This window comes from Alosa pseudoharengus, unplaced genomic scaffold (genome assembly GCF_046254945.1).
Source record: "Alosa pseudoharengus isolate Yale_2024_CS ecotype anadromous, Long Island Sound unplaced genomic scaffold, YU_APseudo_1.1 YU_APseudo_1.1_scf_16, whole genome shotgun sequence".
Taxonomy (NCBI): Eukaryota; Metazoa; Chordata; class Actinopteri; order Clupeiformes; family Clupeidae; genus Alosa; species Alosa pseudoharengus.
The window spans coordinates 15,891,940-15,917,856 of record NW_027468630.1 but is presented as its reverse complement, the minus strand read 5'-3'; the positions used below and the strand labels follow the sequence as shown (position 1 = coordinate 15,917,856).

Below are 25,917 nucleotides of genomic sequence, written 5' to 3'. Positions count from 1 at the left end.
TCGATCCCCGACCAGTAGGAAAAATGTGGGCGGGAGAAGTGGTTGAGCACTGCTTTCCCATGCCCACATCCACGGCTGAAGTGCCCTTGAGCAAGGCAACTCCTCACTGCTCCCTGAGCGCCGCTGTAGCCTCACTGCGTCGGGATTAGTGTGTGCTTCACCTCACTGTGTGTTCACTGTGTGCTGAGTGTGTTTCACTAATTCACGGATTGGGATAAATGCAGAGACCAAATTTCCCTCATGGGATCAAAAGAGTATATATACTATATACTTATACTTCGTCCTTGTTGCATTATTCATTAAGATAATTCTAAACAGATTTCTGTAGTTCAAACAACTCGGAATTTTAGTTGAGAATGTCAGTTATAAAAATTGTCATGTTTAAATCGGGCTCAGGCTCATAATTACAGTTAATGTGTCTGGCTGGGCCGGGCTCGGACACAACGTGCACGGGGTAGGGTCAGGTAGGGTCGGGCCCGATCTAAGCTCTAACACACACCGTACCTACAGGTAACACAAACACACACACAACACCTACAGTTAACACGCGCACAAACACAGACCGCACCTACAGTTAATACACCTACAGGGTCATTCTATGAAACCGGTGCCTTTTCACTTTGACATTTTTTTAAAAAATCATGTAGGACAAACCATATTTTAAGACATCCACATGATATAAGACATATATGACCTGCATAAAAAAATATTTTCCCACCTCAGGCATAAATCCCTATTAATATTTTCCTTTTTATTGTAGCCCAGGTGTCTTTTTTTTTACCACCCCGTAACGGACAAGATGCGCTCCATTTTAGACATAATGCATACATTGAATTCAGAACATTTCATGTTTTCCTGTCATAAAAATGTCCTTAATTTGATATTAAAAGTTATAGGTTTCTTTTTTAATTGGAGATTTGCAGAATTTAGATTCTAATCTTCAAACTGTGAATTCCGCATGCCCATTGGTTGGTGTTTTGAACAATATTGGCTATTTCACTTCCTATTGTCAAATTAAAGCTACATGTGTAAATAGGCTCACTTCATCACACTATGATCAAACATTTATTTATGGGCTATTTCACTCACTCTCTAGTATTTTTTTTAAAAAACACACATGTTATGGGGTGGTAAGTCATGTTACAGGGTGGTAAATCCTGTTACGGGGTGGTTAATTTTGTTTGTTTCCATAATTTAACAATAATTTGATTAGTTCTGGACATATGTGTGGACTGTTAATGTCGTAATAAGTCAAGATCCAAAGTATATATAAACATATTTATTGATATGAAGTTCAAAATGCATGTTATGTCATGTAATACTGGGTACATTCAACATGGATAGATTTCAGAAGATTGAGTACATTCATTTTGAAATATGATCATAAAATTGAGTACATTGAAAAAGATAAAGTACTCTCAGGAGGGGTGTCAAAAGCCTTCATTCTAGCCTTTGCCTACCCTGGAAATCCAGAGTAGAGGGTGACACGGGAAGCAATTTTCACTCCCGTCCCATCCCGAGCCCGCACAAATACTCCCGTCATATCCCGATCACGTGACAGCCCCCCCAAAAAAATTCTGTCCCGCAAAATCCCGAGAGAAAGACTCCCGAATCCCGTCCCGCTCCCTATGTTGATGTCTAAAGTTATCCGACTGTTAGGCTACAGTAGCGTGCGGTGATCATACATTTTGGTAGGGCAGAAAGCCTTGTCTAACTTTTCTTTAATAGCCGATCATTTTGGGCTACATTAAAATTACATATTTTACAGTACTTTGCTGTAGGCTATGCTTAAATAATTTCTTAGTTAGATCTCATCCCATCAGTTAAGTTTGCACCAAAGATTCTAGAACAGAGCTCTGTTCTAGAATCTTTGGTTTGCACCGTTCTCATCACGTTAAACCAGCGAAGCATAGCAACGTTGTTGCTATGAGTAAACAAAACTATTTTTTGCGTTCCGCCAGGTTATGCGATAGATAGGCTAAATATATTGAGGAATGCGATCGTCGAGGTGCCATGCCCCAACATTGCATGACACATTAAACTCAACGAGAATTGCTTTTCCCGGACAGCTCGTGCAATTGAATAGAGCCGTACTTTGCTGACACTTTCGCCTGTAACTGTTTCTTTGCATCCATTTTGCCTCAGGGCCTATCTGAAGCTGATTGATTGTGAACAGGGCAGCTGCTTGTCTTGCTCTGATAGGCTACCAATCAACAACAAACGTATTGTGGGTTGTAATTGGTTATCTTTTCTAAAACGAAATGTCTCACGTCTTTGGGCGCACTCACTGCATTGCAGCGTCATTTTTTTAAGTTAATAGCCTAATTTTTGGCTTCCCGCCAGCTCCCGTTTATTATTTCCTGTCCCGTCCCAATCACGTTACCAACAGTGAAATTTACTCCCGTACTGCGGGAAACCCACGGGAATACTGTGACCCGCGGGAGTCCCGAAAAATTGTCACCCTCTAATCCAGAGTTCTCGCAAGAGCACAATGGAATTGTCTCTGCGAGGCACTCTGGCAATGAGCAATGATGCACGTTACTTTTTCCCCTTGCATCCCGTAGAACCAATCAAATCGTATCTGACATAGGCGGGCCAGAGGCGAGCTAAACTGATGACGACAGCGTTGCAACGTTGGAAACATTGATCGTAGTGTTATCCAATTGCGTCGAAGTCCGTAATCATTCAGAGTAAACATTGGTCTGGTGTTATCCAATTGCGTGCAGTGAGATTTTCAAATGCATGCTTGGTGCCACCCCTCGAGTTGGGCCATTACATGATTGTTCGTGGCCAGACCCTTAATCTTTCTAGATTATCAGGGTCTGGATTTTCCAGGCTAGCCTTTGCCTGCTTTCCAGGGCTAGTCCACACGTACCAAACCAATCTTTTTTTCCTCCGTCTTCCCTGGAACCGTATCAAGAATATTTGCGTCCAAACGGATCCATCTCAACACGACTCAACACGTTACTTCATATCCCAGGCCTAGAGGTGGCACTGTTTCTGTTACAGAAATTGACCAAAGCTTGCGTGCTGTAGGCTATACAAACAGACAGAATAGGCTACGACGAAAATGGCTAGTGCAAGGAAACCAGAATTGTTTGTGTGGACTGATAGTGAACTGTCAACTGTAGTCAACTGTAAAACTAATAAACTTCATTTTTACGGTTTGTGAAGGGTGCAGTCCCGTCCTTTATTTGGCTAACGCAGGTACAAATAATCTCCTTTACTTTCTTTGGTTGTAGGATAGTCCGCGATTCACATTAGTTTTGGCTATCACCGCAAGTGCATAGGCTACTAAACGCTAGGCCTACCCAAGTTCTAGGCTATTCCGTCGCCAGATTTATAATATTGCTATAATACCTTCGTTAGTAACATTTAAACTTACACCGCACTTCCCTAATAAATGGACGGGGCCTCATTTTGTTCCTTCCACTTTTTCCTTAACTGTCGTTGGTCACTCTCACTCAGGTCTTTGATCAACAACTTCTTCCCTCTTTCGACATCTCGTCTCCTTGCCGCTCCATCTCTAGATACTGCTGCCTCCTCTCTGGATCGGCATTGCGGCGAGCACGGAACAGTCGCTGTCGTTCAGCATTGCTCATTGGAGCCATAATTGTCTGCAAATTATGAAAATTATCATAATTATTTACACTGACTAGGTGTGTGTGCCAAGTTGAGAGAGACAGAGAGAGAGAGAGAGAGTTCATGACTGGGTTGTCACTAGATACACAAAAAAGCTAAGTACTCTACATTTTGAAATGCATTCATTTGCTGTGATGACCGCAGAAACCTCCTTTCTGCTTGTAGTTAGCCCTTCCCAACAAGTCCATCACAACTAGTTAAGCTGTTTAATAATTATTTTTCACCACAATAGGCTAACATTGGCATACAATATAGTCATAAAATATTAACAGTGACCAATGCATACTGATGAACCAGCATTCAACAGATTAGCTGGTTGCTATGGACTTATTGCTAAGGGCTCACTGCAGAAAGAACAGAGGTTTCCCCCATTCATCACAGTATGTAAAACTATATATAAATATAATTTTTATGAATTGTGTAATCTAAATGGCAATGGCAACCACTCTGCATTCCCCTTATCACCCCCTCTACATTCCCCTTACCACCCCATAACGATACAAAGTGTTATGGGGTGGTATGTTACGGGGTGGTAAATTTCACCTCAGAATGACTGCAGCTAGCACTGTTATTGACTAGCTAAGATAGCAAATATATCATTCAGTTTAAAATTTCCTTCACTTTACATTACAGTTGAAAAAAAAATCCTAATTTAACAGTTTCCCTATCTATTATACGTTATGGGGTGGTAAGGTTAAGCTTAACGGACCCTATCTAACTACCAAAAAGAGCAAATAAATCATATCAAATTGTGTGGGAACTTGCCTGCTTGAGACCTTGGCTCCTGCAAGGGTTTGAGTGATGTCATCTGCTGTCTGTGAGGTCACTTAAAGAAACAGTGTCTTTGTAATAGCCAGAACATGTAAGCGTTATGGGGTGGTATGTAAAACTACGGGACGGGCATAAATCATGATTTTTGTATAGGAAATCATACTTTTATTTTAAAAAAACATATAGTATAGTATCAAGAGCATATTTTTAATCATGACATTAATGAAAATTTGGTTAAAAAATGAAATGTTCTAATTAATATATTAGGTGCAAATTCCATATGTGACTTTCCGGACATGGGGAAATTGGCCATGTCCTTGGTAAAGATGACTAAAAAGTGTAGGATTTATATTTACAATGACATTGAAATATGCATTATGTAATTCATAACACTTAAATTAACAGGTTTGATCCTTTGAAATACATTTTGACACATTTTTACATTGTTGAGAGCTCATGAAATGGACCGGACGCAAAAGGCACCGGTTTCGTAGAATGACCCTACACACACCGCAATGCACCTACAGGTAACACGCGCGCGCACACACACACACACACACACACACACACACACACACACACACACACACACACACACACACACACACACACACACACACATCGCACCTCCAGTTAGCACACACACACACACACACACACACACACTCATTCACACACCGCACCTAAAGGTAATACACAAACTGTACCTACAGGTAACATGCACGCGCACACACACACACAAACACCGCACCTACAGGTAACACACACACACACACACCGCAACGTACCTACAGGTAACACGCATACGAAGACATACTGTACACCACACACACTCACACACATCGCACCTACAGGTAACACACACACACCACTTACAGGTAACACGCATACACACACACACCACACCTACAGGTAACACACACACTCACACCACCTACAGGTAACACTTACACCACACCTACAGGTAACACACACACTCACACCACCTACAGGTAACACTTACACCAGTGTTTCCCAAACTTTTTTTCTGGTGACCCACTTTTTAAAAATGACAGACCATTGCGACCCATTTCACTTCAAATCTACCCTGCAACCACCAATATTGTTTTAGGCCACAGGTTCTCCAACTTTTCTATGCCTCCCCCAACCATACATTGCTATAGGATCCCTGCTTTGAACACGGTTGTGTTGCATTTTGAGCACCATCAGCGTGAAAAGTTGGAAATGACTACTGAAAAGATACGTTTTAATGCGCATCCGAGAGTAGGGCAAATTCTCGCATGTTGCGCAGTCGTCATTCGTCAGCATAGTAAGCTGTTCCTGTATTTCTAAAGAAAAATGTTGTAGGTTGCGTTGCAGACAAATGGGTCCATAACACTGTGGACGTCAATTCCAATGTAAACAGCAAATAACTCAAGTCGTTATATTGTATTGTTGTATTATATTATATTGTATAGTCGTTATATCAGAACAAGAGGCGTTTGCTCAATAGCCGGAAGAATGCGCCTTTACTTTGGAGTTAGCGAGGTAGAAAACGAGAGGAATAGTGTTTAAAATGCCCATTTAAATTGTAGACTAATATAATGCACTGTTGTGCATTTTAAATCAGAAATAAGAATGTGAGGAGGTTGCTATTAACTTTAAAGATTGCATCTGCAATCGAAACTGTATGCAAATTGAATGGCCTCATGTCCGGTCTGGATGTCTGCTTTAGTTGACAGCACGGTCACTATTTTAATCGGTAAAGTTGAGGAACTGGTATCTATTAATATTCGTGCAAATAGGCGCATTCATGTCCCTTGCAGTTTACAACTGCGAGGTACATGGCAGGCGCCCCATAGAACGGTTTCATTTTGAGAGGTAGATATCCATGCTGGCACCCCCTCTGCGATGCGTTCGTCCCCCAGTTTCATGCGCCAGTTTCATGAGCTTTTATGACAAAACCGTGACTGTGGTAGTTAACAATCTACATCCTAATAGAAAACTGTTAGCTTTCCTGGTATCAAATGACAAATGGTATCAGTTAGGCCTATAACACAACATAAATTGTGCTGGCGACCCAAATAAAATCTTCTGCGACCCACCCGTGGGTCGCGACCCAGACTTTGGGAAACACTGACTTACACCATACCTACAGGTAACACACACACACACACACACACACACACACACACACACCACCTACAGGTAACACGCATACACACACACACACCACCTACAGGTAAACATGCTGTGTTCTTCACCAGGCCCCAAACCCCAGAGCGGCCAGCCTGCAGAGGAAGAGTCGCCCTCTCAGGTGAGATCGCACTCACACTCACACTTTGAACACCTTGGGTCAATTGCATTGCGTTTAAGTGTGTGAGTGTGCTATGTAAATAAATGTGACTTGACTTAACTTATTCACAGTCACACTCTCTCAGACACACTCTCACTCACACACAGACACGCACACACACACACTCACACAAACACTCATGCTCACACACACACTCACACAAACACTCACACTGTCACACACACACTCTCACACTGCACTTACAAGTAACACACACACACTCACCCAAACTCACTCTCTCACACACACACACACACAAAGGAAGAATCGCCCTCTCAGGTAAGATCAACACCTTTATACACACTGAAACACACACACACACACACTCACAAAGGAAGAGTTGCCCTTTCAGGTGAAGATAGACATTAGATCAACACCTTTATACACCATGTGTATGCATGAGACGGAAAAGCGCAATTTGACATTCTCAGCTCCCGCGACAGGCAGTCTGCAGTCTGCGCTTTTACCTCAGTGCAGCCTGTTTGTACATACATTTCCATTTTTGGGGGCCTAGCAGCGAAGTTTCGGGACACTCCACTGACCACTCACGCTAATTTACGGATCTCTAAACCCAGCCGTCTAGCCCCATCAACGGGTCAAAATTTGGTCGAAAATTGAACCGCTGGGTCGAAAGTTATGAAATTCGGCGCACTGATTCAGGACCGTCCCATGATCACTCTCACCAATTTACAGAACTCTATGCCCAACACTCTAGCGCCACCAATGGGTCAAAACTGGATTGCATTCACGCATGTGACCATTGAACGGTGCATCCGATTTTCACAAATCGGGCACTGTTGGAGTCCCTGGACCGACCTGAGTTCAATGACTCCTATTACGTCACTTTCCGCCATATTGGACTTCCGCCATATTGGATTTAGTCCAAACTCTACGAAAAGTTTCAGCGTTCACAAATTTCATCCGATTTTCACGGCGGAGATGATCTTCTGCCCGAGCCGCACAAACGATACTTGTCAGATTTTTCAATTTCATTTTTGTTTGCCCGTGACAGCCAATCAAATATGGTGATGAACCCGCCAAACAGGAAGTGGACTAACATCTCTGTGACTCTTTGAGTTAACATAACAAAACTCGATAACATTAGTCAGGACACTGTCCCAATCACTCACAGCAATTTTTATGCATATACATTGAACACTCTAGCGCCACCACCAGTTCATTGCTGGACATGCGTTCATGCGCGTGATCCTTGACTCTTTTGTCTGATTTTCACAATTGAGGTAGTGTCTGAATCCTTGGACCATACAGAGTTCATCGACCCCTATCCTATCACTTTCCGCCATATTGGACCTCCGCCATATTGGATTTAGTCCAAACTCTACGAAAAGTTTCAGCAGTTACAAATTTCATCCGATTTTCACAGAACTTGTCGGAGATGATCTTCAGACCGAGCCGCACAAACGATACTTGTCAGATTGTTTTATTTCATTTTTGTTTGCCCGTGACCGCCAATCAAATATGGCAATGAAGCCACCAAACAGGAAGTGTTTGGTGGCTTCTCGGTGACATCTCGGCTATGCTTTAATGTATGAAGTCCAAACTTGGTACAGGGACTTGGTATCTGATTGTGAGGACGCACTAGGAAATTGGCATCATGTGGCCTCTATAGGGGGCGCTGTAATACAGGAAGTGGGCTCATATCTCAGCAACGCTTCATTGTATGAAGTCCAAACTTGATACATGGACATATTAGCTGATTGTGAGGACATGCAAGGAAAGTGGTCTCATTTGGGCTCTAGGGCTGCTGTAATAAAGAAAGTGAGCTCACATCTCAGCAACACTTTGGTGTATGAAGTCCAAACTTGGTAGAGGGACATGGTAACTGATTGTGAGAACGCACAAGGATATTGGTGTAATTTGGCCTCTTGCTGTGAGTGCTTGCTCATGCCATGGCAATGCCATTGCTGCTCTAGCGCACTGCTAGGCCCCCGCATTGCTGCTTGCAGTTATATTTTTACTTGCACTTTGCGAAACAAATACACCTAAAGTGGGCACAAAAGCGTTAGTACATCTGGACCTCAGTGTGTGTATGTGTGTTTGTAATGTGATAAGTCACTCAGTGTGTGTTTGTGATGTCATAACATTCAGTGATGATGAACTATGTTGAAGTGTGAGCTGTGTGCGTTTGTGTGAGCTGTGTGTGCGCTTATGTTCCAGGTCTGCGAATTCCACTCATGTGGAGAGACTCTGATCATTTCAACAACAAAGGAAGTAAGTTTTAGTCCCTCTGTCCGCTAGCACTGCCCACGCCATACCCTGCACACGCTAGCACTGCCCACACCATCCCCTGCACACGCTAGCACTGCCCACACGCTAGCACTGCCCATACGCTAGCACTCCCCACACCATCCCCTGCACACGCTAGCACTGCCCACGCCATCCCCTGCACACGCTAGCACTGCCCACGCCATCCCCTGCACACGCTAGCACTGCCCACGCCATCCCCTGCACACGCTAGCACTGCCCACACCATCCCCTGCACACGCTAGCACTGCCCACACCATCCCCTGCACACGCTAGCACTGCCCACACGCTAGCACTGCCCACGCCATCCCCTGCACGTGCTAGCACTGCCCACACGCTAGCACTCCCCACGCCATCCCCTGCACGCGCTAGCACTGCCCACACGCTAGCACTGCCCACGCCATCCCCTGCACGCGCTAGCACTGCCCACACGCTAGCACTGCCCACGCCATCCCCTGCACGCGCTAGCACTGCCCACACGCTAGCTCTGCCCACGCCATCCCCTGCACACGCTAGCACTGCCCACACCATCCCCTGCACGCGCTAGCACTGCCCACACGCTAGCACTGCCCACACGCTAGCACTGTCCACACCATCCCCTGCACACGCCAGGACTACTCACGCTATTAGCTGCCCAACGCTAGGACTAAACACGCTAAGACTGAACACGCCATCCCCTGCCCACGCCAGGACAGCAGACACAAGGACTGCCCACGTGTACAGAGACGTGTGTGTGTGTCTGACTGTCTGTCTGTCTGCAGGTTCGCGATCCGTCGCTGTGTTCAGTTTGATGATTCTGGGTCGCCATGTTCTGGACTCTGAGATGCAGGTGGTGGACCGGAACATGACGGACATCTGCTTCAATGGACAGAGTGTGTTGTGAGTTTGACTGTGTGTGTGTGTGTGTGTGTGTGTGTGTGTCTTTGTCTCTGTTGTGGGCCAGTCAAGTTAGAGTGTGTGTGTGTGTCTTTGTCTCTGTTGTGGGCCAGTCAAGTTAGTTTGTGTGTGTGTGTTGTTAGGATAAGTTAGTCACTTGGTAGGGAAATCACTGACTGAAAGGCAGGGCTTCAGTGATGTGACTACCTGATGTGGCTAATTGGTTAATGACACCTGTCCATCACACCTGTCCTATCAATCGGGAGACAAATGGTTTTGAGGCCTGCTGGAGGATCCAAGGCTCTTCCTACTTTGTTTTTAGCCACATTTGCGTAGCTCATGGCCTTTGAATATTATGGACTTACGTTTGGATTTACACCACCAGCAATAAAATAATACTTTAAGTGAACCATTTAACGCTTGCTCTTGCCCAGCTAAAACCCATAAACGCCACAGGTATGTTGACCACTCTGTGAGGCTCCTGCCAAGCTGACACACACACATGCATTCACGAGCAGTTAGGACCTACTACCAAGTTCTACACCATACTTAAGGTGTAGGGTTAGCAGATAGCTAGCCTTTGTGTTGTTTGTTTTATGTTGTGTTGCAGGAGGCTTTTGTTTAGTTAACCCCTTAGACCCAAGTAGAGCTTTCGGACTTTCCGCTTCCTAACAGTGTATGTTGTCCTTTTCAATATTTGTTTGTGTGCGTGTGTGTGTGCCTGTGTGTGTGTGTGTGTGTATATGTATGTGTGTGTGTCAGTGAGGAGGTTGAGTCGGACTTCCACTTGAGGCTAGAGCTCTACAGCTGTTCCATGGGGGAGGCTCCACCCCTCACTGCCACGCCCAGGAAACTGGCCAATAAGCTTCGCTCATCTCTGGGGAAGGCTGCAGGAAGGAAACTTCACCCACAGCCCGACTCTGTGCAGGATGACTTCCTAGAGACACACCCCCTGCCAACGTAAGAACGTGTGCACTCGCGCGCACACACACACACACACACACACACACAGACCTACAGACAGACACAAAGGGGTCACACACACTGGCTCCAAATGTGTTTTCATATTGGAGCACTCCGACTATGATCCCCTGCATTCCCTGCACCTTCTTCAGATCTAATTTCCAGTTAGAAAACAACACACACACTAAGAAAACGCACATCCTTAGTGGATCACATGACCCTCAAGCTCCCTACACAGGTTAGTTCTAGAGATCAGGGTAGGCCTGGGTATCGTTGAAAATGTTTCGATATGGTGCCCATTTCAATACCTTGATTTTGATGCCGGTTCTTAAACAATACTTTTTCCGATACCATATACCATGTAAATCAATTTCAACAAAAATACATTCTCATTTAGTGGTGAAACATTATAATAGATTTTCTGCATGAACATCTTTAAAAAATATTACAAATAAACAATATGTAAGAGATTATTGTTGTATAGGCTTGCTTAAAGTTATCAGCGATTGCAGGCTCAAATATAAATGATCACATTCATCTAATCTTTCCTAACGATCCGCTAGCTGCCCGCCCCTTAAGCAGGCTGTCAAAAAACGCGTCTCTGTAGGCAGCCTAGGCTCCGAGATTTGTACACAAAAATAATTGTTGTTACTTACCAACCACTCAAAACCAAAATAAATAGTGCAAACAGGTTAGTGCAAAATGTAGTGCAAGTGGCATTTCGCGGATTTTGGATAATCACGCCTGCCAAACTGTTGATAATGAAATGCATCATCAGATGTTTTGCCCTATACACATTTGTCATCTGACATGTCGTGTTTTTTGTGTTTAGAGTTAGTGTGTTAGAGAGTTAAGTTTGGTTTTCCTATGAGAGCTAACCAAAACAAACTCCTCAGCACCATAGACAGAAGCAGGTCACATTTTTTAAGTTCACCCACAATTAGCAACTTTAGCATTAAAGGGGAAAATACGGCCATCTTTCACTCAAATCGTTTTCCCTTGGGTCACCCCGTGTTGGGGTAAGCAAAAAACCAGACAAAAATGGATTTTTATCAAACCGGAGATCTGCCCTGGCTGCAGCCCTTCGAAATTAGCTATAAAGCTAACCTAAGGGGCAAGCTTTTAAGCGCGTTTGGGACCTCTAAACACTCCAAAAATCATTCCAAGACCTATGGAACACAAGTTGGTTCCTTATGAGACACCACCGTGCTCGTTTAACTCAAATAGTGTGGAGAAACATTCTAAAGTTGGGGCTATATCTTGCACTTTAGCGCAATTGACTTCGCGTAAATCGCTTTGTGGGCGCGTCTTGGGCGCTGTTTCTATTTTACCGGCGGGATCATGACTGTTGTGCCCGACGCAAATCTAAAATGGGGTGGTCTGAAGTAGCTACATTAATCATGGGTGTGGTTTGGGCGTAACATGCAATAAACCAATCAGAGCGTATTATGATGGCGGAATTGCCAGGCGCAGCCAGGAACGGTTCACAGCGCTATAGTCAGTTGGGAACAGTTTGCTATTGATTTTTCCTCTTGAGAAAATGTAATACAGAAATGTTGCTTTCCGATGTTTTGGGATCCCTCTCACTGAATCACGAGGTTATGAATGCATGGTGATATTTTTGCAATGTAATCTATCTCACTATAGAGTATAAACAATGCAGATCTGTCAGATAAGCCCTCCTCTCCCGTGCTGCTGCTGGGGCATTTGGGTTAAATGGCATTGGCATGCAGTTCAACATCACGTCTCATTAAGTCCTCTAATATTTCCTAAATGGGAACTGCGTCGTATAGATGAGAGGAGCAAAGTGCATTGCGCAACACAGGCGCCCAAACAAGCGCTCCTGCAGGTGTAAGCTACGGCTGTACCTTGCCATCAGGAAACAGAAACAGTTTCCAAGTTGACCTTTCCAACTCTGCACAGTATCCCATTAACTGCATGACAATAGGCTATTTACAATATTTTATGTAAAGTAGAGTTTGTAAACATGTTATCAACTTCATGCACGCACAACTTTTGTTTGAGCAGGAGAGAGAATAACAATGAATGGACGCAGCAACTACAGAAATTGTAGCCAAGGCTACTTGCTGCTTTCTTTTACTGTCTATGGTTGCTGGTTAACAGCACATAATAAGCTTATTTAAGCGAATTCACAAACTCGACTTCAAGGCCATCATGGATATAAAACATTTTTTGAAAACAACGAAAGGATGGAGGGAACATAGCAAAGCTTGGAAGTTATTTCAGATGGGCTACAACAAGGTAGGCAAAATTGTGGTGCTTGTCAAAACCTTAGCGCAGCTGGAATAATGCTTATAGGCTGATGTTAAAGCGCACACTATGTTTAAAGCCATACACAACGGTAAATTGGAACAAAACTAAAGGTAACTTTAGCCTTTATAGGGCTGTATAAAGTTGTCCAAATTAATAGGTCGTAATTAGGCGTTGTTGTTGTAAAGATATTGCATGTAGATGTACTATATAGGCTACTAAATTTTTAGTTGACCAATGCACGAACAAACCCAGTAAACGGACAAATATTATCAAGGCTTTGAATGTTTCCGTCTGTGCACAGGGTGTCTAGATCGGTGTGCATAGCATTCATTCCTGTAGGCCTGTGGCCATGCATGCGCCCTTAAAATAGCATCTGAATTTGCGCCACTGACTTTAGACCAGGAGGTTCCTGGTCTGTGGCGGAATTGTTTTCTGAAACTGCAAAATATCAACTGGGACCGTTTGCGCCGGAACACGCCCCCTCTTCGCTGAAACGCCCCCGTGGGCGCACATGTACCTGTGGAGGGAAAATTCCAATATGCGCTGACTGCAAAATAGGAAAGACAAAAGCGCGAGTATACAAAGTCAATTGCGCTAGAGTGCAAAATAGAGCCCTTGGTGTTTTTGCGTGGAGTCACCTCAGATTACCCCGTTGACATTTCCAGAAAGCCCTTAGCCGTTGCAGAGCGGACATGCTCTCAGCCACCGAAACGAAAGCTTTTTCCTTGGTGTTTTGAAACGACCGAGCAGTGCAGTCGTCATGTCCATAGTTATGACTATGTAACGACATCGTAAGATTCCTTGACTAGCATATGTGACAGCTGAACCTGTAACAGTGAAACATAAACTTTCATGTAGACTTGGGCTTCTATCTGCTGATTGATGTGTTGTTTTTAGGGGCGTGTCCTTTTCTTTGTTGGCGTTTACCTCATTGGGCCTGGAGCAGGTTGGGCGAGACTTCCTGTCTCACTCACTCAACGTCACGCAGACTGGTACAACACACACACACACACACACACACAACCCAGACCGATACGACACACACACACTCATCACCCAGACCGGTAATACACACACACACACACACACACACGACCCAGACCAGTAACACACACACAATAATTAAGAGACCACTGGACATTTTTCTGATGTCATCCTACAGTTGCTGAGTGTCATTCGAATGAGTTGAAGGAGACCACTGCAGATTTGAACATGAACATTTGAACATGAACATTTGAATGTCACTCAGCAACTGTAGAACGACATCAGATGTGCAGTGTTCTCTCTCACACACACACACACACACATTGGTGTTCATGCAGCTCTTGTGATGGCTTTTCCAGCGGAGTCGTCGTCATGGTTACCCCTGTACGGGAGTGTGTGCTGTCGCCTGCTCGCTCAGCCCGACTGCGTGAGACTACCAGCACACAGCGGGACCCTCTGCCAGCAGGTGTGTGTGTGTGTGTTACTGTTCTGCAATATTATCTCAATGTATGTATTTGGCAGTACAGTGTTGGCTATGTGTGTGTGTGTGTGAGAGAGAGAGAGAGAGAGAGAGAGAGAGAGTGTGTGTGTGTGACAGTCCTACAGTCTTTTATGAATGAGTGTGAGTGTGTGTGAGACAGTCCTGCCGTGTTATCTGAATGTGTGTGTGTGTGTGTGCAGGTGTGTGTGGAGGGAGTGTTTCGGTCCTGCAGTCTGCACTGTGAGCTGCAGGGGGCGACGCTGAGCTGCTGGTTCAGCCCTGAAGAGGTCCAAGCCAAGCTGGCCCCATTCCTCACGCTGCCCATCACTATGGTAACCTAGCAACTGGAACTCCTACATTTGTGTCAAACATTGAAACATTGACATTGCATCATACATTGAAAATGGATTGACTACCTTTTGTGTGTGTGTGTGTGTGTGTGTACATGGTTGTGTGTGTGTGTACATGGTTGTGTGTGTGTGTGTACATGGTTGTGTGTGTGTGTGTACATGGTTGTGTGTGTGTGTGTGTACATGGTTGTGTGTGTGTGTGTACATGGTTGTGTGTGTGTGTGTGTGTGTGTGTACATGGTTGTGTGTGTGTGTGTGTGTGTGTGTGTACATGGTTGTGTGTACATGGTTGTGCATGTGTGTGTGAGTGTGTGTGTGTGTGTACATGGTTGTGCGTGTGTGCGTGTGTACGTGTGTGTGTGTGTGTACACATGGTTGTGCGTGTGTGTGTGTACACATGGTTGTGCGTGTGTGTGTGTGTACATGGTTGTGCGTGTGTGTACATCGTTGTGCGTGGGTGTGTGTGTGTACATCATTGTGTGCGTGCACGCGTGCGTGTGTGTGTGTGTGCATGTGTGTGTGTGCATGTGTGTGTGTGCATGTGTGTGTGTGTGTGTGTGTGTGTGTGTGTGTGTGTGTGTGTGTACATGTGTGTGTGTGTGTGTGTGTGTGTCCATGGTTGTGTGTGTGTGTGTGTCTGTGTGTGTTTAGGACACGTGTGTGAGAATCCTGAGGGACCAGCATGGCTCTGCCTCCATGACCATCAGCACTCCTGGCTCCGCCTCCAGCAGTCATGTGTTCCGAGGCACCGCCCCTGACCTGCATGACTGGGCTGCTGTACTCTCCCAACACACACACGACCTGCGTAAGACACACACACACTATCCCAACACACACACGACCTGCGTAAGACACACACACACTATCCCAACACACACACGACCTGCGTAAGACACACACACACTATCCCAACACACACACGACCTGCGTAAGACACACACACACACACACACACACACTCTCCCAACACACGACCTGCGTAAGACACAGACACACACACACACACACACACACTCTCCCAACACACACACAAACTGCGTGAGACACACACACGACCTGTATAAGACACACACACACACTCCCAACACACACACGACCTGTATAAGACACACACACACACTCCCAACACACACACGACCAGCGTAAGACACACACACACACACTCTCCCAACATACACACTCACATACATACACACTCTCCCAACACTCACACAGACACACAATCTTTCCTGTGGGGGCAAACACACTCTACCAACACACACATACACAACAGGACCAACGTCTTGAGTGCCTGTATAAAAAAACTGGTCTTACCATTCACTCAATGCTCTATACTGACCCCATACACAAGTACAGGGACGCCCTTAATGCGGCCCGCTCTAGGTATTATTCATCACTCATCAACTGCTCTAAATCTAGGCTGAAAACACTCTTCAGGATGGTCAATAAACTCCTCAAACCTCTGCCTGCCCCAAAACACCTGAGCAGTGCCAGGCTTTCCTTCATTTTTTTGAAGACAAAATTGATCAGATTTACCATAGTTTTCAACCTTCTGCTCAATCTGTCTTACATATTCTCCTCCGCTGGGCCCTAAACTCACCCACTTTAAACCTGTTGATGCCCTTACTGTCTCAAATATCATCACTAAATCTAACCCCTCCTCCTGTCAGCTTGACCCTGCCCCCACCCCCCTACTTAAAGGAGAATTCCGGTGTGATTTTGACCTAAAGTGTTTTGAAACATGATACCGAGTGTGAACGTATGTCTCATAGCCCATCTCGGCTTGTCCCCTCCATAATTCTGTGGAAATGCATGGATTACAGTTTCTTCCAGTAGCAGCAACTGGAATCCATGCATTTCCACGGAATTATTTTTGGAATCTGATCCCTTATCATACCTGTTCATTCTTACTCGTCACTTGACTTATCGTGACTAAATTCAAGATGGCTGCAAACGCTAAACTTCGAGAAGATACTGTCTGTATAAATCGTCTTGTAAGTAAACTACCAGTGCTTTTTTAAAGTTCTCAATGTCTCGTTTTAAATGTCAGGGCCCTCGGAAGTCTACCAATGAAGTGTGGAGATACATTGAGCCTCGTAAATGGTGTAAAACAGTGATTTATTTGCATGGCTATGCCGATGCCGAGGCACCACCATTGACCGCCTTGTTGGTAGCATCGGCTAACTAGCGCCAGATTTCGGAGTGCAGGGGACAAGCCGAGATGGGCTATGAGACATACGTTCACACTCGGTATCCTGTTTCAAAACACTTTAGGTCAAAATCACACCGGAATTCTCCTTTAAGGCATGCACCACAGCTATCTGTGAACCAGTGGCTGTACTAGTTAACTAGCCTCTGCTCTGGTGTTGTTCCCCCTGCTCTGAAAACTGCTGCAGTTACCCCTATTTTAAAGAAGCCTGACTCTGATCCCACTTTTTTCTCCAACTACCGTCCTATTTCAAACCTCCCCTTTCTTGCCAAAGTACTGGAAAGAGGGGTTGCTTCACAACTTCACTCCTTTCTCACTAACAATATACTGTATGAGCACTTCCAATCTGATTTCCGTACACATCACAGCACAGAGACAACACTCCTGCGAGTATTAAATTACCTCCTGTCTGTTGATAACGGCTCACCAACCATTCTCATCCTCCTCGACTTAAGCGCTGCATTTGACACTGTCAACCACAATGTTCTCATCTCCCGCCTGTCAGCTCTTGGTATCTCAGACATAGCCCTCCACTGGTTGCAGTCCTACCTCTCCAACAGACAACAGTTTGTCACTTTGGGTCCACAAGTCTGCCACATCCCCTGTCACTCGTGATGTCCCCCAGGGTTCTGTTTTTGGGCCCCTCCGCTTCCATATATCCTGCCCCTTGGCCAAGTCATCGGTAGACATGGCCTTCAATTCCATTGCTATGCCGATGACATCCAATTGTATCTCACTACATCCTCCCTCACTGACCCTCTTCCCAATTCACTCACTAACTGCCTTTCTGATTTAAAGCTATGGATGCAAGATAACTTTCTAAAACTCAACACAGATAAAACCGAAATCCTTCTCATCAGCCCCAAACCTCAACTGTCCAAATCTCATAGTCTCAGTCTGAACATTGATGGTACAATTGTCAAATCCGCTCCTGTTGTCAGAAACCTTGGCATACTGCTTGACTCCTCACTCAGTTTCGACCCCCACATTAAATCCCTCACTAAAACTGCATTCTTTCACCTCTGGAACATTGCCCGCCTTCGCCCCTTCCTTTCTACCACTGATGCACAGACCCATCCCGCCTAGACTACTGCAACTCCTTATTCATTGGCCTCCCCACTAAATCACTTCAAAGACTACAATATATTCAGAACTCTGCAGCCAGACTAATAACTCATACCAAGAGATCTGCACACATCACCCCTATTCTTTCTCAGCTTCACTGGTTACCGGTTCAAATTCGAAATTCTACTACTCACTTTCAAAGCCCTCCATGACCTTGCTCCTCCTGACCTTCTGATCTCTTGCACTCCTTCCCGCTCCCTCAGATCCTCTAATCAAAATCTCCTCTCTGTCCCCCGCACCAGACTCTCTACCCTAGGTGGCAGGTCTTTCAGCGCCATGGCCCTTAAGCTCTGGAATTCCCTCCCTCAATCCTTCTGTGACTGTCCCTCCTTTCCTTTCTTCAAAACTCACCTCAAGACCTTTCTGTTTCAGGAACACTTTTCACCTTCCACCACCACTTGACTCATCGCAAATGCCCCTTTTTTTGACTGTCTGTTTGTTTTTGTGCTGTCTTGCTTTATTTGTGTTGACTTTGTTAAGTGACCTTGAGTCTGAGAAAGGCGCTATATAAATAAAACATTATTATTATTATTATTATTATTATTATTATTATTATTACATAACCTGGGTATTATTATTATTACATAACCTGGGTAAGACACACACATAATCTGGGTAAGACACACACATACACACACACACATAACCTGCTTAAGACATACACAACCTGGTTAAGACACACACTCTCTCAACATACACACTCACGACCTGAGTAAGGAAGGATCTCACACTCATACACACACACATGCAAGTAGTCAAGATCACACACACACTACCTGTGCAACTTTGGATCACACACTCAATATTGAATCCCTGAATGGGTATGTGTTAAATGTGTGTGTGTGTGTGTTCAGGTTCCTGGAAGCAGTGCTGTGAGGAGCTCATGCAGATCGAGCTTTTGTCTCCCCGGAAACCACCGCTCTTCCAAGCAAAACAGCCAGAAACTGTTTACAGTGAACTAAGTGAGTCCAGCCTCAACCCCTAACCCCCAACCCTCACCCCCATACCTTAACCCCTAACCCCTAAGCATGTCACGGTGAGTCCAGTTGGCTATTAAAATAGCTCCACATCATGACGTACCCTTCACCATATCTCACGATTGGCATGGGGTACTTTCCATAAGATCATCTATCAATGCAAATCAAACCAACTATTGGGCTAACTGAAATAAAACCATGCCAATATCTAGGTATGGTGAAGGGTATGTGATGATGTGGGGCTATTTTAATTCCAAAGGCCAAGGGAACTTTATCAGGATGCATAGTATCCTGGATCCATAAAATAATTGGTCTTTAAAAATAAAGATCTGCTGCCTCTATGGGAATTTAACATAGGGGTATGAATACTTATGGCCCCTGTATTTTTTTTAGGAAGAACATTTATTGGTGTCCTTAAAGGTTGGATTTTTCCTCATTTTGTCATAAGATCAATTAAGGCATTAAGATCAATTTCCAAAAGATAATTTGCGTTGGTTCATATTGTGATTAGGTAATTGCGTTGGTTCATATTGATATTAGGTAAATGCGTTGGTTCTAGTGCTGTCAGTTAAACACGTTATTAATGGCGTTAACGTAAACCTATTTTAACGCCGTCAATTTTTTTATCGCGAGATTAACATTCTTTTTGGTGTAACAAACTTTGTAGTTTTTTCACATGCTGCAACAACTAGTAACGTTAGAACAACTACAAGACCACACCGCATCTAGCTAGACAGGAAACTAAACAATTCACCTTATTCAGCCCCACCCATTTTTTTAAATTCCACGTTGTCTTTAAACTTCCGGTCGGCTAGCTACGTCTAGTTAGCTTCATTGGGATAACACGGCAGAAGAGGATAGAGGCTAACTTGGGAGAAAAACGACAAATGCCATCAGGAGGTCAGATTGCAATATTGTACTTCGCTACCCAAGGCTATTCACCCCTACGGAGTGGGTAGTTTAGTAACTAGTTTAGAAAGTCATTACAGAACAGCTGGTCCATAGTCATTGTTTTCCTAAATTCAGGAAAGGTGTATAACAGAAATGTTTTAAGTCACCAAAAATAAACGTTCCTAACTTTATGATGACCCATAACATATGATGCCAGTCATCTCGATAGAGCTCTGCTATCTCAATGTATGTATCTTAGTGGGGAGCGAAAATGACTTATACTTACTAAATCTTGAAACAAATTTGAATAAAGGGCACAAAATAAGGTTGGTGTAAGAGTTATCTGTGTGTTTATCGGATTAAAGGGGTGGTTCAGGATTTTGGACATAGGACCTCATTTCCAAGTTAGCAAGTGTGATATTTATCAGTGGAGACCGTTTTCAACACATTTACTCCCGTCCTTCTAGTTGCAGAGTTTGCAGGTGCTAAGCTAGCGCAAGTCATCAGTATGTGTTAGCCTGCCACTAAAAACATTCTTACCCACTCCACAGTAGACCTGAGGCAAATAAATTATAACGCCAGACTATCGATGTAAATTACTGTGTTGATAGTTTTATTTCTAACATTATTCTATCCTTGCATTTCAATGATCGCATTACATTTTGAGGGACTAGTTTCTTAGCAGCGGCGGAATTATACTTGCTCTGGTTAGTAGTATTGCGTCACTCCAGTGTCCCAGTGACGCCCCTTCCGGACCTATCTTTCAAAAAAATTTGAACGCCAGTCTATGGCAAAAGAAATTATTTTCTGGTCCCGGTTGACTTGTGCCTTGAATTACCCATATGATGTTTGTCAATTTTAAAGACAATTTTTCATGTAAAGACATTTGCAGTTTGTTTCGTAACTATTGAATTACAACATTGTGAAAGATCGTATTTCCAACGACTACAAACCCATCAGTCGCGCTAGTGAAGTTAGCTCATTCACAGCCACACTAGATTGTACAAGCATACCAGCAACACGTCTTAATTGGGCTTTCCTTGCCGATAAAAATACCATGAGTCAGAGGATTAAACACATCAGGTAAGTTGTATTCGTCCATAGACTGTACGTTAGATACTGTTAAGTGACATAGCAGGCAGCAAGATGCAACCGTTAACTAGCATAACAGCTAATCTTATCGTTTCATTACGTTTGGTGACGTACATCGTTCGAGAGGAGAGATGTAGTCCACTGAGCGGATTCGCACAAAACCAACATAACTTTTGAAGTCTATCGAACAACAGTACTTTCTTGACGTGAAAAATTATCTTTTTAAATTCACACACATCGTATGTGAAATTCGTGGCATAATTCAAACTGGACCAAAAAATAATTGTTATCTCTCCATTAACTCCCGTTCATATTTTTTTGAAAGATAGGTCCCTTGTAGCGGAAGTAAAACGGAAGTCACTGGGACACTCTATAGGGATACCTAGTAGTAGCCTTAGGTAAGCCCTAGGTAATATCAGTCCGCCGCTGCGTTGCTTAAATGCCTACTACCAACTTCAGGGAACAAAGTATAACTATTGCAACGCGATGCGAGGGTAGTTGTATTTCTTACACTATTCTATCAACACAGACATTTACATCGATTGTCTGGAATTTGCCTCGGGTGTACTTTGGAGTGGGTAAGACTGTTTTAGTGGCAGGCTAACACATACCGATGACATGCGCTAGCCTAGCACCTGCGAACTCTGCAATTAGAAGTATATCACACTTGCTAACTTAGAAATGAGGTCCTATGTCCAAAATCCTGAACCACCCCTTTAATGTGACCATTACTGTATTCTATGTTCCTATTTTTTGCTCTTTCTTACTAACAGAAATGTCACGAATGTAGGCACAGTCAAATTGCCGTGGCTGACTATAACTAATTTCGGCAAGCTTAACTTTACATTTCATATCATCAACTAAACATAAGTCACACATTCATTCTATCACTTGTAATATGAACGTAGCCTTTTTCCTACTACTAGGTAAGATAATTGGCTATGTTATACTGAAGTTCCACAGTTGGCTAGCTAGCAAGCTAACCGTTTTACATGGGATATTATGGTAAGTGTAGCTACGTGCTAAATTTGTCCTCAACATTGGGGTATTGCAAACGAATTAGGTTGGTAATGTAGTTTCGACATGAGTAAGTTACATGAACATAATTCTTCATAACTGCCGTGTTAGTAAAATGATTGAATGTCCTGTGAATTAATAACTAGATGTAACGTCAAGGTGTGATTAGCCTACTAGCTGTCTTTGGAATCAATGATATAATGTGAACTTGTTTTCTGCTAAAATGGGGAGTGATGCAGATTAAATGTATCTTTATGATGATGCACCGTTAGTAGGCTACGTAAAGGCATGCTGCACACACTTGTTTGGGCTTACAAGCCGGCCAAAGAGTAGTAGCCTAGGCTGACGCATTAAACGTGTGCCGCCAAAGATTTTTTCACTGTCACATGTTCTGTTATCAACAATCCTCTTTGGCTGCTACTATTTTGACTCTTTGGCATTGATGCACCGTTTCTTGTCCTCAAACTGCTGCCAGACACTTCCTAGCAAATATTCTAAGAAGTTTACTTCCTCCTAGTCCTCCTCCTGTAGTCATGGAGATGATAAACACCAACGCAGTTCTGAACTCCTGGTCGGCTGAATGGTGTTTTAAATTGCTGTGGACACCGATGCCGATATGAGTGTGATGCACTCTGCTTTCGACATTCAGTTACATTAGATTCCATTCTTTTCAATACAACACCGCACACCAGCATCACACTTTGCCGGCGTGTAAATCACGATTCAGTTATATTTGGTCGATGCCGCTCCATAAAATCCATTGTTCATCCAGTGTTTGCCTGTTAAAAACTTTGGCGCTGATGTGTGTGGCTTGTGACTGTGCACCATAGACTGTAGGCCCATAAAATGGCAGTGCACTCATGTTGAAAAGTTCCTTATTTTCAACTGAACTCAAAGATAAAGAATATAGTATGAAATATAGTATTTTCTGTTTGTTATGCCCTTTATAATGTGTGTAGGCCTACATTTTGTGCATACACTTCTGCGGTAACATTTATTTCAGTTTATATCTGCTATATTTCTGAAGAATATATTGTGTGCCTCAGGTCTGCTGCACATCTTCTGAAATTTGATTTTAAATAATCAAATAGACCTACGTCTTAAAGTTAAGTTAATAAAGTAACTTGCTTTGCTTTCATTTGAATCCCAATCAAGATACAATAATTGCTTTATATTGTTAATATGGACTCCTTGAAAGTTCAGAAATGCAAAATAATAGAATTTTAATCATGTGATAAAAAAATATGTGATTAATCGTGATTAACTTAAGGAATTCAGCGATTAATCGTGATTAAAAATGTTAAGCGTTTGACAGCACTAGTTGTTTCATATTGAGATTAGGTCAATTGCATTGGTTAATATTGCGATTAGGTAATTGCGTTGGTTCATATTGAGATTAGATTTGATATTGAGCTTAGATTAGATTTTTAAACTATTACACTTAGGCATATCTTTAATGTGGTGTGTAGGTCTAATTGAGTGCACATTGGTGATGTGTAGGTGTAATTGAGTGCCTGTCACTTTAAGAAATACGTAAGAGTAATTGGCCTTCTGCCTGACGGTTTTAGGCTAGTGAATAAAAGTTGTGCATAGTGCATAAGAATATGTGGATGCAATTAAACTAACAAGTCGAAGACAATCTTTCTGGGATCAAGTGTTTTGCAATGTTTACTAATGATTTTAGTCAGCATTACTGGCAGACGTGACCTGAGCTAGCAGGATAGTTACCAAGGAGCTCTCTCCAGATGTAAAAGTTTGCCATGGTTGCGTAGCCTATTTGCGTAAGCGCAAAGTGGTTCTCTCTATCTCTCTGTGTGTGTGTGTCTGCGTCTACATGAGGCTATGTTCAATTTAACTCGGTAGTTGATCCGTCCGGCCAATCGCACCGCATTCACGCCACTTTTTGATTACATTAACGTCATCAGACAGGCTGTAAAAGTGTATGCGGGAATTTCTCGCATTATAATGGCTAGAGTTGCGGGACTTGAACAAATTATGCGCAATACCCGCAATCCCGCAGTGAAATTTAGGCCCTGATGTATGAATACAAGGCCACAACTTTTTACACACAGGGTAAAGGGGGGCACTGGGGGTGTTTCTATGGGTACAGGATGATGTAACGTGTGTGTATTTTTGCAGGCATCAACTCTCCTGGCAAGTTTGAGAGTGTAACCGACATCATCCACAACAAGATCGAGGAGACTGGAGGCCGCTTTCTGATTGGTCAGGAGGAGCAACTGGAGCCTCCTAATTGGTCAGCTATGTTTGAGGGCTCCCGCCCCCTGGTGGTGCAGAAGGTGGTGATGTCACCAGGGGAGGAGCCCCACCAATCCTGCTTCAGTCCAGTCGCTCGGGGAAACAAGAAACGCAAAGCCCCGCCTCCCCCTCAGGATAAACTGCCGTATGCACCGCCCACTCCGACAGTGTCATCCCAGCCGTCCAATCAGGAGAAGAGGAGGGTGTTAAAGCCAAAGGAGAACCTCTCTACAGACACATCGTCCAATCTGGAGAAGGGGAAGGAGTTAAAGGCGGTTCCTCGGTCAGGACGTCGGTCTCTTGACAGCAAGTTCTCCTCCGTCATACAACAGCTGCAGAAAAAAGCTTCCTCCAACCAAAGCGCTCTACAGACAACTGCCTCAACCAATAGGAACCCTCCACTGAGCCTACAGCAGCCACCAGTCCCTGCCCCCCGGCACAAACTGAGGAAGTCGTTCAGGCAGATCATGAACCCTAAAGCCTTCTGAGCCTTTTGAACCTAACCCCAACCCTGCATCTCAGCACCCTAAACCCCAACCCATTTGAACCAGTCAGCCCCCTAAACCCCAACCCATTTGAACCAGTCTTATCTCCAATATACTTATAACCAATCAGCTACTGTAGTTATCTTAAACAATATCCCATCAGTTACTATAGTTACCTTTACTCTAATCCTAACCCCTCATCTGTAGTATCTACTCATTATCAGTGACATTTACTCTAATCCTAACCCATTATCTGTAGTATCTAATCGTTATCGAAATCTGCCACTTTTAATGAAGTCAGGCATCAGGGGTGTTGATGTTGGTATTAATCTATGTTTTGAGAGTTTTGGATTTTGAATGGTTTAATTAATATGATAATATTGTTGAGCAAGTCCTTCATATGTCACTACCATGTTGTGATATAAAATGATTTATGTGATTGGTTGCCTTTAATGATACGCAGCCTTTTTTTGTGTATTTTATTACAAACATGTCACTGCTGCTAAAGATCAGATCTTTCAATGGACAGTTTTGTCATGTTGCACCCAAAGCTGATAGTGCTCTTAGAGCAGGGGTGGGCAAACTTTTTGGCTCAAGGGCCACATTGGTTTTTCAAACCCCCCCCCCCCACGACACACACATTAAAAAAAACCATTGTTTTATAGCCTATAATTTAGTATGAAAAGTATTTGTTTTAAAATATGAATTGCTTAAAAAATAATGCTAATTTGATGCTGTTTAACAAATATATAAATTGTGCACTGTCGCTTTAAGACAGTCGCTTTAATTCACGTTTATTTTTCAATGATCTTCTGCCTGCTCCGCTATGGCTAGTGCTGTGCCTACGGCTGTGCCCTCTCACAGTTTTTAAATGGTCAGTAGTGGGAACTACTGTTGCCTTCATGATTTCCTTTTAAAGGTTTC

General features: G+C 43.7%; 1 protein-coding gene across 1 annotated transcript in view; it reads left to right on the top strand.

Annotated features, from left to right (window-relative positions):
- rtkn2 (rhotekin 2) overlaps positions 1-25,604 on the top strand; it is a 29,835-nt gene extending 4,231 nt beyond the window's left edge. Inside the window, exons 3-12 of the mRNA XM_076287213.1 lie at positions 6,660-6,709; positions 8,927-8,980; positions 9,775-9,892; positions 10,652-10,849; positions 14,024-14,118; positions 14,470-14,576; positions 14,792-14,923; positions 15,593-15,746; positions 19,130-19,237; positions 24,392-25,604. Of these exons, the coding sequence (XP_076143328.1) occupies positions 6,660-6,709; positions 8,927-8,980; positions 9,775-9,892; positions 10,652-10,849; positions 14,024-14,118; positions 14,470-14,576; positions 14,792-14,923; positions 15,593-15,746; positions 19,130-19,237; positions 24,392-24,996 (1,621 nt within the window). The 3' untranslated portion in view covers positions 24,997-25,604. The remainder of the gene's footprint in view (positions 1-6,659; positions 6,710-8,926; positions 8,981-9,774; positions 9,893-10,651; positions 10,850-14,023; positions 14,119-14,469; positions 14,577-14,791; positions 14,924-15,592; positions 15,747-19,129; positions 19,238-24,391) is intronic.
- Positions 25,605-25,917: the final 313 nt, after the last annotated feature.